The 19,036-nt window shown below is 46.1% G+C and overlaps 1 protein-coding gene across 3 annotated transcripts in view; it reads left to right on the forward strand.

Moving 5' to 3' along the window:
- lama1 (laminin, alpha 1) overlaps positions 1–19,036 on the forward strand; it is a 386,693-nt gene that overhangs the window by 230,043 nt on the left and 137,614 nt on the right. For all 3 annotated transcript variants that reach the window (XM_068031281.1, XM_068031282.1, XM_068031283.1), the window contains exons 26-27: positions 1,974–2,159; positions 10,710–10,837. In XM_068031281.1, the coding sequence (XP_067887382.1) occupies positions 1,974–2,159; positions 10,710–10,837 (314 nt within the window). The remainder of the gene's footprint in view (positions 1–1,973; positions 2,160–10,709; positions 10,838–19,036) is intronic.

Raw genomic sequence — 19,036 nt, forward strand, 5'->3', positions numbered from 1 at the left:
TACTGCTAATTAACAGTTATAAAAGTAAACCAATAAAACAATCTACTCTTGTTTCAATAATTTTATAGAGGCGTTGTTTTTGAATCTTCACACTCTTCCTTTGGAAAATAGTGGAAGGCCGATTAACAAGCTGCTCCTTCCATGCTGTAACTATCTTTGTGCCAGCTGAAAGTGTAGTTGGTTAGTCTGTTTGTAGCCCAATGAGTGATCCTTAAAATGAGCACTGGGGGCCACCACCAAAACAGTATGATCTTTAAAAAGTACTTACCTGAATGTAGAGCCGTGAAGTAGGAGAATTCTCTTTGTGATTCGTTGCAGTACCAAAGACCAGCGTAGCACTCTCTCAATTATCCCTATCGCTTCTGATCATGCGCCTCCCGCCCGATCATACTCCTCCCTCCTGATCACTCCTCCCTCCTGATCACTCTTCCCTCCTGATCACTAGCAAAAATCTATTGGTCTCAGATTTAAAATAATTAATTGAGCTGGCATTTGCTGCTTGTATTTCCCTTTGAGGGGAATTTTATGCTTCGACCCCGCAGCGACATTGTTAGTGGGGAGAGCATAAAATCAGGTGGGTGGTGGGGGGTTCCCACCACCATTCACCTTCCCGTCGCCACCCAAATTTAAGTCCAGGGCGGGAAGGCCTGTGGACAGCCGTCCCACCCATTGCCAAGTGAGGCCTTTAAGTAGGCAATTAATGCCCAATTAAGGATCTCATCCTGCCACTGGGCCTGTTGCCGCATGGGGAGCACACCAAGCAAACCTGTGTGCATTACTTGCCGGCTCTGGGTGGGGGTAGAGGGGGAGGGGTACCTTGTTAAAAGGCACAGCGCCTGATCAAGGGACCTGACATTGGGAAGGGGGGGACCCGCTGAGAGCCACCCCCCGGCCCTTGCTGCTGACCCCCCCCCCCCCACACCCTCTCCCCCACGACCCCCCCACCCTGTGAAACCCCTCCCACCCTGACTCACCTGTGGCCTGGGTCTAGCACCTCTGGTGAGTCCAGTGCTGGCAGTAACCGCGGTGGCACTACTCAGTTAAAGAGCCTCTGGCCTCTGATTAGCCAAGAGCTCTCAGCAGATGGGACTCCCATTGCCGAGGTCCTTAATCCCGGGGCAGGCTCACCATTGTCCACTTAAGTGCTTAATTGACACGTAATGTGATGGGTCTTCCCCAGAGGAGGCGACGCGGGGCTCTCACCGATGCTTCAGCTGGTGGCCAAGACCCCTGACTCCCAGATAAAATACTGGCCTTTGTGTGAAGTGTTCCCTAACTTCTCTTCTGAACTGTTTAGCTCTGATTTTAAGGTTACGTCATTGTCCTAAACTCCCCACCAGAGGAAATGTTTCTCTCTATCTACCCTATCCATTCCTTTCAAAGTCCTAAAATCTCAAAACAGATCTCCCCATAATCTTCTACATTCCAGGGAATGCAAGCCTAGTTTATGTAATCTCGTCTCATAGTTTAACTCTTGGATTCCTGGTAACATTCTGGTGAATCTGCACTTCACACCTTCCAAGGCCAATATCTCCTTTCTAAGGTAAGTTGTCCAGAACTGTGCACAGTACGGTTACATGTGACCTAATCAGGGCTTTGTATAGCTGTAGTAAAACTTCTTGTTTATATTTTAGCTGTCCCGATATAAAGGGTAACATTCTATTAACCTTTTTGATTAATATTGTCTTTAAGCACTACATTTTAGTGATGTGTGTACATGGACCCCTAAATCCCTTTGGACCTACACTGTTCCTAGTTTTTCATAATTTAAAAAATACTCAGATCTATCTTATTTTTGTAAATGTAAATGTGGCCCAAGGCTCAGTATCAGGTGTGTCTTGGGCCTGCCTACCTGTTGCCAACCTCACAATTTCAATGATATTGTGTTTATGCTCTGTGCAGTGGTCACAGTTAAATATCCTACAAACTTAAACCTCATTGGCCTTGAGATGTTAATAATCCTTTTTCTACAGCTTTTGGCTTATGGAGGAAAACTGAGATATGTAGCTGCATTTTATGCTCACAATGGCTCTGGAAACGTAAACCTGGAACCTCAGATTCTACTGAAAGGAGGCCACGGCAGCAAAATGGTAATTTACAGGAGCATCCCAACTCCTGCAAATGGACAGCAAATCAGGCGTGAGATTGACCTGACTGAGGTACGTCAAGTGCCAACTGAGCTGAACTACTAGAATTTGTTTTCTAATCTTCATTGCTTGTATTTTATTTCAATATGTGCAAGTTAAGATACATTTTAGAAAATAATTAATAATTGAAAGCTATTTAACATCTATCTACTTATTAATCACTTTTAATAGTGTAAAAGTTTTACTGCAAGCATTTCCATAGACGTTCACAGCACAGAAGGAGGCCATTAATTGGGGCTGAAATTGGACATGGGCAGAGAAGCAGCATCACTTCAGTCACCTGTTATAGGCCCCTGATGGTCAGTTCCATTGGCTTCAATAAAGCTGAATATCAGGAGGGTCTTATAATAGGCGACTGCTATAATTCTGCCTGTTTTGCATTTCAGCCCAAGTCCAATTTCATCCCTTTTGTTTCTTGTGCTGGCTCTTTGCCCATCTTGTCTGTGTCAGGACTTTTCTATAGCAATCCTATTTCTTGGCTCCCTTTCCTTAGGCCTGTATCTTCTCCTGCTTTAAGTGTTTACCTAATTTTCCCTTAAGTGGTACAATGGCCTTTGCCTCAACCACTCAGCAAAGTATTCCATATTTTTAACAGCTCTCTGTGTAAAGATATTTCTCCCACTCTTTTAATGACAGTGTTTCACTTCCTGTTGACCTTCGCACGTCCAGCTCAAGGGCCATGCTTCAGGCTCACATTGTAATTGGTGCTAATTTCTGTATCACCGTATTCCCCATCTCAATTCAAATTTTTTCAGCTGATTTGCTAATATGCAAATTTTTTTTCTTTGGGATTGAAATTCAATTAAAACATCTTCTGCCTGACTTGCTAATGTGCACTTTTCTTCATTGTGATTCAAAATTTAATTGAAACCTGACCATATGCAAATTTCTTACAAAGGGGAAGGTGAACCAATCCGGTAGCTCAAGATGCCTTTTCAGGAAAAGAAAGTTGTCTGTCAGTTTTCCCATCAGCCTCTCGACAGCAGCTAGGAAGAAAAACATTCAGAGCATAAGTGACAGATAAAAATGTTTCAGAACTTACTTAAAACTTACCCACAAAATTGACCAACTTCTGCTTTGAACACTGAGGCTTAACTTCATTGTTGGGCCTAGGCCTCAGGCTTGTGGCCCATACCAAACTGCTGTGCACCATTCCTGACCTGTCATAACTCATTTTCATGCCACTCTGACCTGTTCTGTCCAGCCCAACTCAACCCATTCTTGAGCTCTCATGTCTAATTCCCAAGCCTGTAGTTCCAGCCTCACTCCATTCCTACAATTCTCCCCAAGCCTCTGTTCCCAGCCCTTCTGGGAATCTTTTCAGCTAAGCCAGTTTCCAGCTCTAAATACACTTATGTGGTTCATGGCACATGTGTCCCTAATGCTGCCAGATACCAGGCATACCTCCTACAAATACTGACAGACTTGAGGAGTCTCCTTCCACTGTGGCCAGACTCTCCCCAGACTCTGCAGTCCCAGTACCAGCTGAATTTGAACTACTGCCAAAGGCCATTTCCACCATGTGCTGAAAGAGCCTAGAGCTTGTCGTCCCACTGTGCCCCGCCCCCAACACCCACCCACCCTCGGCTGCCACAGTTAGCAAGCAAGGGGCTGATTTTTATTCTAGGTAGCCATCAACTGAATCATGTGCAGAGTAATTGTGGTGCCTATCCAATGTTCTTGGCAAGAAGCCCGAGCCATTTTAATGGTGGGAATGTGAAACTCAGCAGCTGCTTCATGGAGCTGAGCCAGAAGTCGCAGCTTAAATTGGGGGATGCGATCACAGGAAGGGAGGCCCGGAGAAACCAACAGTGGGAAGAAATATTTTTGATGTGTTAGCAGGGGCATTCATGCTCCTCTCTTCTAGGAATGGAAATGTACCAGCCTCGATTTGAACCTAACCCCTTTTAAGCAACCCCCGATTTTACACTTCCTGTAACTTCAACGGATTAGGTTGAAATGAGAGCTGCCATTTTTGAGAGAGGCCTTATGTTAAGGGCCACTGGTTAGGCCATTCTACACCTAGTACCTAGTATCAATGTTCAGAGTTTGTACAGCACATGTTCCGCCTGTTGATATCTGAAAATTACATTGGATTCCTATGTATGTCATAGTGTTTGGAATGTAGATTTTGTAACACTGTATTGCCCTTATGACAAGGATGAATTCTTGGAAGCATCAACTACTTATATTTATGTAGCACTTTTAATGTACTATAATATCCCAAGGTGCTTCACGGGGGCATTATAAAACAAAATTTGACACTGAGCCCCATAAGGAAATATTAGCTCAGATGACCAAAAGCTTGGTCAAAGAGGTAAGTTTTAAGGAAAAAAGTGAGGTAGAAAGGCAGAGAGGTGTAGGGAGGGAATTCCAGAGCTTTGGGTCTGGGAAACTGAAAGCACGGCCACCAATGGTGGAGCAATTAAAATCAGGGATGCTCAAGAGGCCAGGAATTAGATAAGCGCCTATATCTCAGAGGCTTGTGGGATTGGAGGAGATTACAGAGATATGGAGGGGTGAGGCCATGGAGGGAATTAAAAACAAGGATGAGAATTTTAAAATCAAGACATTGCTTGACTGGGAGCCAATGTAAGTCAGTGAGCACAGGGGTGATAGGTAAACTGGACTTGGTGCGAGTTAGGACACAGGCAGCAGAGTTTTGGATAACTTCAAGTTTACTTTAATTTGCAAGCTTTAATGAAGTGCCCACCTGAAAGTGGGCAATTTCCAAACCTGATTGAAACTGGCAGCAGACAGATCAGGGTAGGGAACAGGGTGCAAAGTTAAACATCATGATTTTCAGAGCATGACTGTTCCCAATCCATTTGTGAAAATACAAATTGTTCCCTACATATCCCAACTCTCAGTGCTGTCAAATTCTAAGATCCTTGCTCTGAGACAATCTTAACAGCCTGACCCCAGAAGCTATCAAGTCCCAAAGCCCTCCCCAATGCTGCAGAAGCTCAGAACCTCACTCCAGTGATGCAGATTCCTCATTCATACACCAGTGCTACCAAACTTCAGGGCCACCGAACTGTGCAATGTCCCCCAGTGTTGCAATATGCCAGGTACCGACCTCAAACTAAGTACATTACATTTATCCATTGCTTAAAGGAAGGTAAGAGCTAAAAAGTAAATACATAGATAAGGACCATAAATTAATAATCAAGGCCATTAATTTACACTTTCGATGAAAATCTGAATAGAATTGTGGAATTTGAATTCCAAGCATCCAAGAAAGCCTTGTAGTAAAAACATCATTTGACTTATTCAGTCACCATAGATGAATAACCTTGATACATTTAGCATTACATGGGACCATTGTTATCCTCTAACTTACTGCAACAGTTACTATTTATCAAGTAGGTATTGTGAGTTTTAATTTTTCATAACACTTTTGAATATTAATATTTCACTTATTAACTTATTTTTGGTTCTTGGTTTCTCATTTATTTAATTAAGGATATATAATTAAGCCTACAAAAAAGAAAACACTGGATTATAAGGGGAGAATATAGCTTAATGTTTTTAATGTACTGGCCTATACCTGGCCCTCCAGTTGAACAAAGAACAGTACAGCACAGGAACAGGCCATTCAGCCTTCCAAGCCTGCGCCGATCTTGATGCCTGCCTAAACTAAAACCTACTGCACTTCCGGGGACCATATCCCTCTATTCCTATCCTATTCATGTATTTGTCAAGATGTCTCTTAAACGTCGCTATCGTACCTGCTTCCACCACCTCCCCCAGCAGCAAGTTCCAGGCACTCACCACCCTCTGTGTAAAGAACTTGCCTCACACATCCCCTCTAAACTTTGCCCCTCTCACCTTAAACCTATGTCCCCTAGTAACTGACTCTTCCACCCTGGGTAAAAGCTTCTGACTATCCACTCTGTCCATGCCGCTCATAACTTTGTAAACCTCTATCATGTTGCCCCTCCACCTCCGTCGTTCCAGTGAAAACAATCCGAGTTTATCCAACCTCTCCTCATAGCTAATGCCCTCCAGACCAGGCAACATCCTGGTAAACCTCTTCTGTACCCTCTCCAAAGCCTCCACGTCCTTCTGGTAGTGTGGCGACCAGAATTGCACACAATATTCCAAGTGTGGCCTAACTAATGTTCTGTACAGCTGCAGCGTGACTTGCCAATTTTTATACTCTATGCCCCGACCGATGAAGGCAAGCATGCCGTATGCCTTCTTGACTACCTTATCCACCTGCGTTTCCACTTTCAGTGACCTGTGGACCTGTACGCCCAGATCTCTCTGCCTGTCAATACTCCTAAGGGTTCTGCCATTTACTGTATACTTTCCACCTGAATTAGACCTTCCAAAATGCATTACCTCACATTTGTCTGGATTAAACTCCATCTGCCATTTCTCCGCCCAAGTCTCCAACTGATCCATATCCTGCTGTATCCTCTGACAATCCTCATCACTGTCCGCAACTCCACCAACCTTTGTGTCATCTGCAAACTTACTAATCAGACCAGCTACATTTTCCTCCAAATTATTTATATATACTACAAAGAGCAAAGGTCCCAGCACTGATCCCTGTGGAACACCACTATTCACATCCCTCCATTCAGAAAAGCGCCCTTCCACTGCTACCCTCTGTCTTCTATGACCGAGCCAGTTCTGTATCCATCTTGCCAGCTCACCTCTGATCCCGTGTGACTTCACCTTTTGTACCAGTCTGCCATGAGGGACCTTGTCAAAGGCTTTACTGAAGTCCATATAGATAACATCCACTGCCCTTCCTTCATCAATCATCTTTGTTACTTCCTCAAAAAACGCAATCAAATTAGTGAGACACGACCTCCCCTTCACAAAACCATGCTGCCTCTCGCTAATAAGTTTGTTTGTTTCCAAATGGGAGTAAATCCTGTCCCGAAGAATCCTCTCTAATAATTTCCCTACCACTGACGAAAGGCACACCGGCCTATAATTTCTTGGATTATCCTTGCTACCCTTCTTAAACAAAGGAACAACATTGGCTATTCTCCAGTCCTCTGGGACCTCACCTGTAGCCAATGAGGATGCAAAGATTTCTGTCAAGGCCCCAGCAATTTCTTCCCTTGCCTCCCTCAGTATTCTGGGGTAGATCCCATCAGGCCCTGGGGACTTACCTATCTTAATGCTTTGCAAGACACCCAACACCTCCTCCTTTTTGATAATGAGATGACTGAGACTACTCCCTTCCCTATGCTCATCATCCACCAAGTCCTTCTCTTTGGTGAATACTGATGCAAAGTACTCATTTAGTACCTCACCCATTTCCTCTGGCTCCACACATAGATTCCTTTCTCTGTCCTTGAGTGGGCCAACCCTTTCCCTGGTTACCCTCTTGCTCTTTATATACGTATAAAAAGCCTTGGGATTATCCTTAATCCTGATTGCCAATGACTTTTCATGACCTCTTTTAGCCCTCCTGACTCCTTGCTTAAGTTCCTTGCTACTGTCTTTATATTCCTCAAGGGATTCGTCTGTTCCTAGCCTTCCAGCCTTTACAAATGCTTCCTTTTTCTTTTTGACGAGGCTCATAATATCCCACGTTATCCAAGGTTCCCGAAACTTGCCAAACTTATCCTTCTGCCTCACAGGAACATGCTGGTCCTGGATTCTAATCAACTGACATTTGAAAGACTCCCACATGTCAGATGTTGATTTATCCTCAAACAGCCGCCCCCAATCTAAATTCTTCAGTTCCTGCCTAATATTGTTATAATTAGCCTTCCCCCAATTTAGCACCTTCACTCGAGGACTACTCTTATCCTTTTCCACAAGTACCTTAAAACTTGTGGAATTATGGTCACTGTTCCCGAAATGCTCCCCCTACTGAAACTTTGACCACCTGGCCGGGCTGATTCCCCAATACCAGGTCCATTACGGCCCCATCCCTAGTTGGACTATCTACATATTGTTTCAAGAAGCCCTCCTGGATGTTCCTTACAAATTCTGCCCCATCCAAGCCCCTAGCACTAAGTGAGTCCCAGTCAATATAGGGGAAGTTAAAATCACCCACCACTACAACCCTGTTACCTTTACATCTTTCTAAAATCTGTCTACATATACGCTCCTCTACCTCCCGCTGGCTGTTGGGAGGCCTGTAGAAAACCCCAACATCGTGACTGCACCCTTCCTATTCCTGAGCTCCACCCATATTGCCTCACTGCACGACCCCTCCGAGGTGTATTCTCGCAATACAGCTATGATATTTTCCTTAACAAGTAATGCAACTCCCCCACCCTTTTTACATCCCCCTCTATCCCGCCTGAAGCTTCTAAATCCTGGAACATTTAGCTGCCAATCCTGTCCTTTCCTCAACCAAGTCTCTGTAAGAGCAACAACATCGTAGTTCCAAGTACTAATCCAAGCTCTAAGTTCATCTGCCTTACCTGTTATACTTCTTGCATTGAAACAAATGCACTCAGACCCCCCTCCCGCTGTGCTCAGCAACATCTCCCTGCCTGCTCTTCCTCTTAGTCTTACTGGCCTTATTTACTAGTTCCCCCTCATTTATTTCACTTGCTGTCCTACTGCTCTGGTTCCCACCCCCCTGCCACACTAGTTTAAACCCTCCCGAGTGACGCTAGCAAATCTCACAGCCAGGATATTTGTGCCCCTCCAGTTTAGATGCAACCCGTCATTCTTGTACAGGTCCCATCTGTCCCTGAAGAGATCCCAATGGTCCAGATATCTGAAACCCTCCCTTCTACACCAGCTGTTCAGCCACGTGTTTAGCTGCACTATCTTCCTATTTCTAACCTCACTGCCACCTTTCTCCCGACTGACCATTCTATCAGATTAGGTGTGTTAGTGTGTGGCTGATTGGTGCCTAGCCCTTCCCCCTCCCTGTTCTACCTGCTGGATTTTATAACTAATGAAGCATCCTTCAAGATTTGATATATTTCATTCCCTGTGTAGATTTTTCACATTTCAAAAGAAAAGTGCTTCTGCAGAATTAGATACCTTCAGAGGAACAGCTTCTCTCAATTTGCTGCTTTCATTTTATTTTCTCACCAAAGCTTTGTTCACACTTTCCAAAATGTTTATTTTTGCTTCCAGCTACTGAAAAAGTACAGTTTGGATGGAATCCAACATGCAAATACATGGTGACTATTTAAGTTAGTGTGGTAGAGAACCCCTACATATCGCAGAGGCTGCATTCTACAGCTGTGATGTGAAACAATTACTCCCTCTGAGAAAAAGACCATTTAGATCCACAGATCAATAAGCCTGGAACAGTTAGGCTCTTACAATCCTTTCCTGCAGTTTTTCATTGGATTGAATGTTGTATTTTTTTCACTTCTGGGGAGCATTTGATCCACATCAAAGGTTCCAAGTGCACTAAAATTAATGGCTGCATATGGATTTACGTCTATTTTATGTCAAAAAAATGCGCAATACAAAAATTAATTGCTGGAAGAAGAGCCTCGTAAATGTTGAAGTGTTGATCTGTGAACACTTATTTCAACACTATTAAATAGAGGCCATGAGGAATGTAACTACTGGGTGTAATAAAATCAATGGGCCCAGTTTGTAAGACACTGATCATTAAAGCATGGGTTTTGGAACTATGACGTTTTGCACTGATGTTATTATTGAACCTTTTCTTTCTCAGTTATCTGGTCTTTTTGTCACATCATCTCTTTGAGAAATAGAGTAAAGACTTCATGGAAATGCCTGAATTATTTGTGACATAATGCTTTTTAATGCAGTTTGTGTAGCCCCAAAATTAAGAACTGTGTTCAGGTTTAATCTAAGCCTGTCCAGTGGCTCTGTGAGATAAAATAGATGCTACATTTAGTGTGGAACTAAAGCACACACACCAGAAATGTCCCAGGTTTGATCCTCATCTGTGTTAACTTATTTCTGCTGCGTCAATGGTGTGGACAGTACAGCCGGAGTCGGTATCCATGGACTGCGGAGGAGAAAAGTTAGCCAGGCTTTCCCATTCCTGATCACTTTCTCATAGTTTGTGCTAAAGTGGTCCTTCCCCATGACAAAATAACCTGTTCACACTCCCTCTCTAGGCTCAGACACAGAGAATAACCACTTGAGCAAGGTGCTGAAGCATTATGAAATGTTATGCCAGCAGAAGTCTTAAAAAAGGAAAAAGAAGATGTAGGAACAGGCTAATTTCCACTTTCAGCAGTGGTTGTAAACCTGGCAGTAGTAGATTGACTATCCTGCAGTGGAAAGGGAATCCATGCAGTATGCCAGTCTTCCCTCTGCCAGTTTTATATCCATGCTGAAGGTAAGAATCACCCCTAACTTGTTAAAATCAACTTTAAGAGAGGGGGCTTTAAAAATGTGTCGTGGGCAACTTTTTCTAACCGCTCCTGAATACAAATGCTGTTGTGTACCTTACCAGGTCAACCTTTGCTGAACTTTCTCAAAGCAGTGATGGTCTAACCAGGACAATGTTCAAAAGGAGAACTCGCTTCTCTTTCAGTAGAAAGCTGTTCAGTGATCAGTGGGATGAGCGCTGAGCATTATTTGATCTCTTCTTTTTCATGGTGTTTGAAGTTCCATAATCACCTTTTATTTTGACAGCATGACTGGAAGTATTTCAATGCAGTCTCTGACAAACCCGTCACACGTGCTGACTTCATGTCAGTGCTCAGCAACATCGAATACATCCTGATTAAAGCTTCCTATGGCACTGGGCTCCAGCAGAGCAGGTAAAGAATATAATTAAGTAGCAGTGAATTAGAAGTATGGATATATTTTCTATGTTGTGTTTTTTTTTCCAAGATGATAGTTTTCAGTGTAAAGCAAAGAAGGAAATGGAAATTGTCACTTGTGCAATTAACGAAAAAGCTATTGTGTACATGACTTAGGATTCACTGTTACCATCACTAGTAAATAAATCACTTAAAAATATTTTGTTGTACCAAATGCAGAGTCGTACAGGGAGAATTAAAATTGGAATTGCATGATTTGAATGAGGGCATAGAGCAGCAGTTATCACTGCTTGACTATCACAAAGTCGACATTTATATATAAACTATAATGTAATAATGTGCATTTATTGTACTATCAATATAATCCTTTTCAGTCAGGGCCACTGGCGGGTTCAGCTGATCAAAACCTTTGACCTTATAATGAACCGATGGTTCACAACAAATAAATCGATCAAACTGAGATAAAAAGAAACTCTACAAATTTTGGAAACCCAAAATAACACATAAAGCGCACGGTGGGTTGAATTTAGTCTTCCCATCAGCGAGCCTGGAATAGGCGGAGTCACTGCTCCTCATGTGTAGTGGGCCCACTGAAATCACAGGACGGGTGGCCAATTATAATAATGGATGCACACAGCCCAGCCAATTACGTGACGGAAGCGGGATTCGAGGCACGGAATTCGGCGTCAGGTGATTCTGGAGCGGGTGTTGTTGCCATATTTAAAGTCCTGCTAGCCCTTCTTTCACTGCTGCTTTTGAGTCATACATTGTTTGCTGCTGAAACTGGTGCTGGAATGACTCCTGGACCCTCCACCCGCCCCATAAAGGACACCATTGGATGGTAGAGGTAAGACATCGCGTGGCCCCACCATTTAGCGATGCCTCCCTGGAGATTCTCCTCCAGAATGCCAGGGAAAGGTGAGAGATCCTCTTCCCATGGAAGGCAAGAAGAGGCCCTCCCATCTGACCAAGCAAGCCTGGATGGAGATTGCTGAAGAGGTAAGCATGCATGGGCTCACCTCCCAAACATGGGTCCAGTTCAGGAAGAGAGTCAACGACTTCCTTTGTTCTGCCAAGGTTAGTGCTACATAGCTCACTCCTCTTTGGGGATTGCATGTGGCTACATGGGAGGCAGTGCAAGATGTGGAGGGAGGCACCACAAAGACGTCAGCAAAGGAGGTTAGGCATCACCACATCATGCCAGATGCCCTGAGAGCTGACGTGGGGATGGGCCATATAGGAAACTCCAGCAGGGGATGAGGGGCTGCCAGTAGCACACCTGTCCTGTAGCTATACCTACAAAGTATTACTATCTCCCTCTTTCCACTTGCAGTACAAGCAGGCTAATAAAAACAGGGAGACCTCTAGGACTGGCAGAGGAACTGCAGCCATATGGCCTCTCTCAGCAGCTGGGAATGAAGCACTGCAGTTAACAGGGAACCAGGACGGCCAGTCAATAGCAGATTGTGGGACTGGAGTCTCTGCACAAGAGAGTCTTCAATTGGCATCCAAGACACTTCTGGAGATTCACTTCACACATGGATTACATGACGAGATCTACACATCCTAACCCACACATGTTTGTGTTCTCTCATGCAGGTCGGCCTCCTACATCAGAAGGGGGACAGCAGTCAACCTCTGGGATGAACAGTCAGAGGACGCACCATCTCATGACTCTCCTGCACCTTCCACCAGCGCAGATACTTTCACCTCGGTGGGTTTCCGCTCGGCTTTAGTATTAGGGTCACAAACTGGTGAAAGCACCACACATGCGCCTGAATAACTGATGGAGGCTGAGACAGCCGGGGCCTCTGACAATCGGAGGACTGTGGATGGCCAGGCCCATGTTGAGCCCCAGGCTGATGACGAACCTCTGGTGTCGACAGTACACGGAATGCTAGAGTTGCAAAGAGAGTTAAGGCAACATCTGGCAGAGATGCCGGAGGCCATGCGCAGCCATGAGCGGCCATGAGGTTGGAGGAGTCCATCCATGCCATGACTACTGCTGTGTTTCAGGCCTGTGAGCGCATGGCTTCATCCAGTGAGAGGTTGACGACCCTCATGGAGAGCCAGATCCTACAAATGCGCGCAGACCTGCACATCATTGCCTTGACCATGAGCGCAACGCAACAGTGGTAAGGTGCGAGAAGGGCAGGGCACCTGGAATCTTCTCCAATTCCTCGACCTTCACTGATAGGCAGGGAGGTTTAACTGGGCCTTGAAAGGGAGGAGGAGAGGCTGACCTCCACAGCTGGGGACTTCCCTCAGGGTGCTCTGAGTGTGGACAACAATTCCTCAGTCCCTCCGCCAGTGAGCACATTTCCAGTAGCCATGATGCCTGATGAGAATCCTTCCCCTATGCAGGAAACCCTCAGGCGGCCGGGGCCCTCCAGGCCTCAGGCAGCCAGAGGATGGCCGCCAAAGTCATCACAGGCCAAGGAACAGCTTGAGCAGCAGCCTGCCTCCAGCCTATCGCATGGGTCACACCTCATAGAAGCTTTCGAAAATGTATAAAGAAAACCACCTATACACACTTGGGGCTTCAGGGGTGTTTGACATGTGCCATTTGTGTTGTGTTGCACAGTTCTTTTGTTATTGAAGTTAACATTCATTGTGGAAAATGCTTATTCTTTCATGCCTTAATTGTGAGATGCTGAATTCACCCTTCCCCCACTTAGTGGCTGCCAGTGTAGGCACAGCCCTTCTTTGTTAAGCATCTCCCATGGGCCGTAGCGTGTGGTTAAGCTGGACACTAGGCACAGAATACAAATAGAAAGGAGGCGACAGACTGAATCCATTGAGGTGAGTCTTTGTTGATTTCTCTTTGAGAGGCCATCATGGTGGCTGGAAGCAGGTAAGTATGAGATTGTCTCTTGCCTCCCTGGCCCATCGCTCAATGTGCCTGGCCTACACTGCAACGGGTTCAAGATCCAGTGCTGCCCACTCATCTCCCCCCTCCGCGTCCTCCTCATCGGTTTTGGAGTGGTGATCAATCAAGTCCAAAGACAGGGTGTATGAGACTCATGCCAGCTGCAGTAGGCCTCCAGAGCACTGTCTTTGCAGAGACAAAGTTACCTTGACATCTTTGCCTTTGCTACTCCTCGGCTTACATGCTAATGGCCTTCAGTGCCCACCCTTGCTGATAGCCAACCCTCTCACCTGATAGTATGGCCACCGGTGTCGACCACCCAAGACTGAGCCCTCTCGCTCCTGCTACACGAGACCAAGCGCACCCATGCCAACCTCGCAAGACCAAGCCCACCCATGCAGAGTGCACAGCACTGCAGGCCGACAATGGCCTCTGCTCCCCCCCTCTTCCCCGATCCATCGCGGCATTGAGGTCTCACCTCGATTCCGCCAGCTTTCAATGGGGATTTGAAGGCACGCGAGGGCCATCTGCCATCCACTTAATCTATGACTCTATAAGTGCTGAAAATGGGAATAGAATAGTTAGGTGCTTGATGGCCGGCACAGACACGATGGGCCGAAGCGCCTGTTTCTGTGCTATATAACTCCATGACTGTAATCCAAGCCCCCCATTGAATCGTGGTCAATTGCATGCAAATGTATTATAGCTAACTATTTAACAATTTAAGTCGCAGTCCTGTTGCATTGGACGGCATTGCCACCACCTTGGAGCTTTCCCTCGCTGACTAAATCCGGAACCGACGTCACAAAGTCAAATTTCTGGACAGACACCTCCGACGTTATTCTCTGACCTCCCATGGCGACATTCCTGCTCCAAACGGGCTCACTAAATTCAACCCAAGAGTATCTCACCATAGGACATATGCACAGGAATACTTGTTACAACAAGTATTGGACCATGGGAATGCTTATGGCTTTGCCCTTTGAGGTGACAGTGCAAATGGGAGGGGGTGGCGTAGTGGTATTGTGACTGGACTAGTAACCCAGAGACCCAGGGTATTGCTCTGGGGACATGCATTTTAATCCCACCAGGGCAGAAGGTGGAATTTGAATTCAATTAATAAATCTGCAATTAAAAGCTAGTCCCCTTGTTTAAGAAGGGTAGCAGGGATAATCCAGGTAATTTTAGACCGGTGAGCCTGACGTCAGTGGTAGGGAAGCTGCTGGAGAAGATACTGAGGGATAGGATCTATTCCCATTTGGAAGAAAATGGGCTTATCAGTGATAGGCAACATGGTTTTGTGCAGGGAAGGTCATGTCTTACCAATTTAATAGAATTCTTTGAGGAAGTGACAAAGTTGATTGATGAGGGAAGGGCTGTCGATGTCATATACATGGACTTCAGTAAGGCGTTTGATAAGGTTCCCCATGGCAGGCTGATGGAGAAAGTGAAGGCGCATGGGGTCCAAGGTGTACTAGCTAGATGGATAAAGAACTGGCTGGGCAACAGGAGACAGAGAGTAGCAGTGGAAGGGAGTTTCTCAAAATGGAGACGTGTGACCAGTGGTGTTCCACAGGGATCCGTGCTGGGACCACTGTTGTTTGTGATATACATTAATGATTTGGAGGAAAGTATAGGTGGACTGATTAGCAAGTTTGCAGACGACACTAAGATTGGTGGAGTAGCAGATAGTGAAGGGGACTGTCAGAGAATACAGCAGAATATAGATAGATTGGAGAGTTGGGCAGAGAAATGGCAGATGGAGTTCAATCAGGGCAAATGCGAGGTGATGCATTTTGGAAGATCCAATTCAAGAGTGAACTATACAGTAAATGGAAAAGTCCTGGGGAAAATTGATGTCCAAAGAGATTTGGGTGTTCAGGTCCACTGTTCCCTGAAGGTGGCAACGCAGGTAAATAGAGTGGTCAAGAAGGCATACGGCATGCTTTCCTTCATCGGACGGGGTATTGAGTGCAAGAGTTGGCAGGTCATGTTACAGTTGCATAGAACTTTGGTTCGGCCACACTTGGAAAACTGCGTGCAGTTCTGGTCGCCACATTACCAAAAGGATGTGGATGCTTTGGAGAGGGCGCAGAGGAGGTTCACCAGGATGTTGTCTGGTATGGAGGGCGCTAGCTATGAAGAGAGGTTGAGTAGATTAGGATTATTTTCATTAGAAAGACGGAGGTTGAGGGGGGACCTGATTGAGGTGTACAAAATCATGAGAGGTATAGACAGGGTGGATAGCAAGAGGCTTTTTCCCAGAGTGGGGGATTCAATTACTAGAGGACACGAGTTCAAAGTGAAAGGGGAAAAGTTTAGGGGGGATATGCGTGGAAAGTTCTTTACGCAGAGGGTGGTGGGTGCCTGGAACGCGTTGCCAGCGGAGGTGGTAGATGCGGGCACGATGGCGTCTTTTAAGATGTATCTAGACAGATACATGAATGGGCAGGAAGAAAGGAGATACAGACCCTTAGAAAATAGGCGACATGTTTAGATAGAGGATCTGGATCGGCGCAGGCTTGGAGGGCCGAAGGGCCTGTTCCTGTGCTGTAATTTTCTTTGTTCTTTGTTCTAGTCTAATGATGGCCATCAAACCATTGTCGATTGTTGTAAAAACCCATCTGCTTCACTAATGTCCTTTAGGGAAGGAAATCTGCTGTCCTTACCTGTTCTGGCCTACATGTGACTCCAGACTCACAGCAATGTGGTTAACTCTTAAATGCCCTCTGAAATGGCCTGGCAAGCCACTTAGTTTATCTAACCGCTATGAAGTCAATAAAGAATGAAACCGGAAAGACCACCCAGCATTGACCTAGGCACCTGAAACGACATAGGCAAACCCAGCACTGTTGACCCTGCAAAGTCCTCCTTACTAACATCTTGGGGCTTGTGACAAAGTTAGGAGAGCTGTCCCACAGACTAGTCAAGCAGCAGCCTGACATAGTCATACTCACCGAATCATACCTTACAGACAATGTCCCAGACACCACCATCACCATCCCACTGGCAGGACAGACCCACCAGAGGTGGCGACACAGTGGTATACAGTGGGGAGGGAGTTGCCCTGGGAGTCCTCAACATTGACTGCAGACCGCATGAAGTCGTATGGTATCAAGCCAAACATGGGCAAGGAAACCTCCTGCTGATTACCAGATACTGCCCTCCCTCAGCTGATAAATCAGTACTCCTCCATGTTGAACACCACTTGGAGGAAACACTGAGGGCGACAAGGGCGCACAATGTACTCTGGATGGGGGACTTCAATGTCCATCACCAAGAGTGGCTCGGTAGCAGCACTACTGACCGAGCTGGCCGAGTCCTAAAGGACATAGCTGCTAGACTGGGTCTGCGGCAGGCGGTGAGGGAACCAACAAGAGGAAAATCTACTTGACCTCGTCCTCAGCAATCACCTGCCTCAGATGCATCTGTCCATGACAGTATTGGTCGGAGTGACCACCGCCAGTCCTTGTGGAGACAACGTCCTTCTTCACTTTGAGGATACCCTCCATTGTGTTGTATGGCACTACCACTGTGCTAAATGGGATAGATTTCAAACGGATCTAGCAACTCAAAACTAGGCATCCACAGCAGCAGAATTGTCCTCAACCACAATGGCCCAGCATATCTGCCACTCTACCATTATCATCAAGCCGGGGGACCTACCCTGGTTCAATGAAGAGTGCAGGAGGACATGCCAGGAGCAGCACCAGGCATACCTCAAAATGAGGTGTCAACCTGGTGAAGCTGCAACCCGGGACTACTTGCGTGCCGTAAACAGCATGCAATAGACAGAGCTAAGCGATCCCATAACCAACGGATCAGATCTCAGCTCTGCAGTCCTGCCTCATCCAGCTGTGAATGGTGGTGGACAATTAAACAACTAACTGGAAGAGGAGGCTCCACATATATACCCATCCTCAATGATGGGGGAGCCCAGCACATCAGTACAAACGATAAGGCTGAAGCATTTGCAACAATCTTCAGCCAGAAGTGTTGAGTTGATGATCCATCTCGGCCTCCCCCTGAAGTCCCAGCATCACAGATGCCAGTCTTCAGCCAATTCTATTCACTCTGTGTGATATCAAGAAACGACTGAAGGCACTGGATACTGCAAAGGCCATGGGCCCTGACAATATTCCGGCAATAGTACTGAAGACCTGTGCTCCAGAACTTGCCATGCTCCTAGCCAAGCTGTTCCAGCACAGCTACAACACTGGCATCTACCCGGCAATGTGGGAAATTGCCTAGGTATGTCCTGTACACAAAAGCAGGACATGTCCAACCAGGCCAATTACCGCCCCATTAGTCTACTCTCAGTCATCAGCAAAGTGATGGAAGGTGTCGTTGACAGTGCTATCAAGCAGCACGTGCTTAGCAATAACCTGCTCAGTGATGCTCAGTTTCGGTTCCGCCAGGGCCACTCAGCTCCCGACCTCAATACAGCTTTGGTTCAAACATGGACAAAAGAGCTGAACTCCATTTGACCGAGTTTGGCATCAAGGAGCCCTATTAAAACTGAAGTCATTGGGGATCCGGGGAAAACTCTCTGCTGGTTGGAGTCATACCTACCACAAAGGAAGATAGTTGTGGTTGTTGGAGGTCAATCATCTGAGCTCCAGGACATGACTGCAGGAGTTCCTCAGGATAGTGTCCTAGGCCCAACCATCTTCAGCTCCTTCATCAATGACCTTCCTTCAATCATAAGGTCAGAAGTGGGGATGTTCGCTGATGATTGCACAATGTTCAGCATCATTCGCGACTCCTCAGATACTGAAGCAGTCTGTGCAGAAATGCAGCAAGACCTGGACAATATCCAGGCTTGGGCTGATAAGTGGCAATAACATTCGCACCACACAAGTGCCATCTCCAACAAAAGGGAATATAACCATCTCCCCTTGACATTCAATGGCATTACCATCGCTGAATCCCCCACTATCAATTTCTTAGGGGTTACCATTGACCTTAAACTGAACTGGAGTAGCCATATAAATACTGTGGCTACAAGAGCAGGTCAGAGGCTAGGAATCCTGTGGCGAGTAACTCACCTACTGACTCCGCAATGCCTGTCTACCATCTACAAGGCACAAGTCAGGAGTGTGATGGAATACTCTCCACTTGCCTGGATGGGTGCAGCTCCAACAACATTCAAGAAGCTCGACACCATCCAGGACGAAGCAGCCCGCATGAGTGGCACACCATCTACAAACATTCACTCCCTCCACCACCGACGCACAGTGGCAGCAGTGTGTACCATCTACAAGATGCACTGCAGCAATGCATCAGGGCTCCTTCGATGGCACTTTCAAAACCCACGACGTCCACCA

This window comes from Heterodontus francisci, chromosome 5 (assembly GCF_036365525.1).
Source record: "Heterodontus francisci isolate sHetFra1 chromosome 5, sHetFra1.hap1, whole genome shotgun sequence".
NCBI classification, from domain to species: domain Eukaryota; kingdom Metazoa; phylum Chordata; class Chondrichthyes; order Heterodontiformes; family Heterodontidae; genus Heterodontus; species Heterodontus francisci.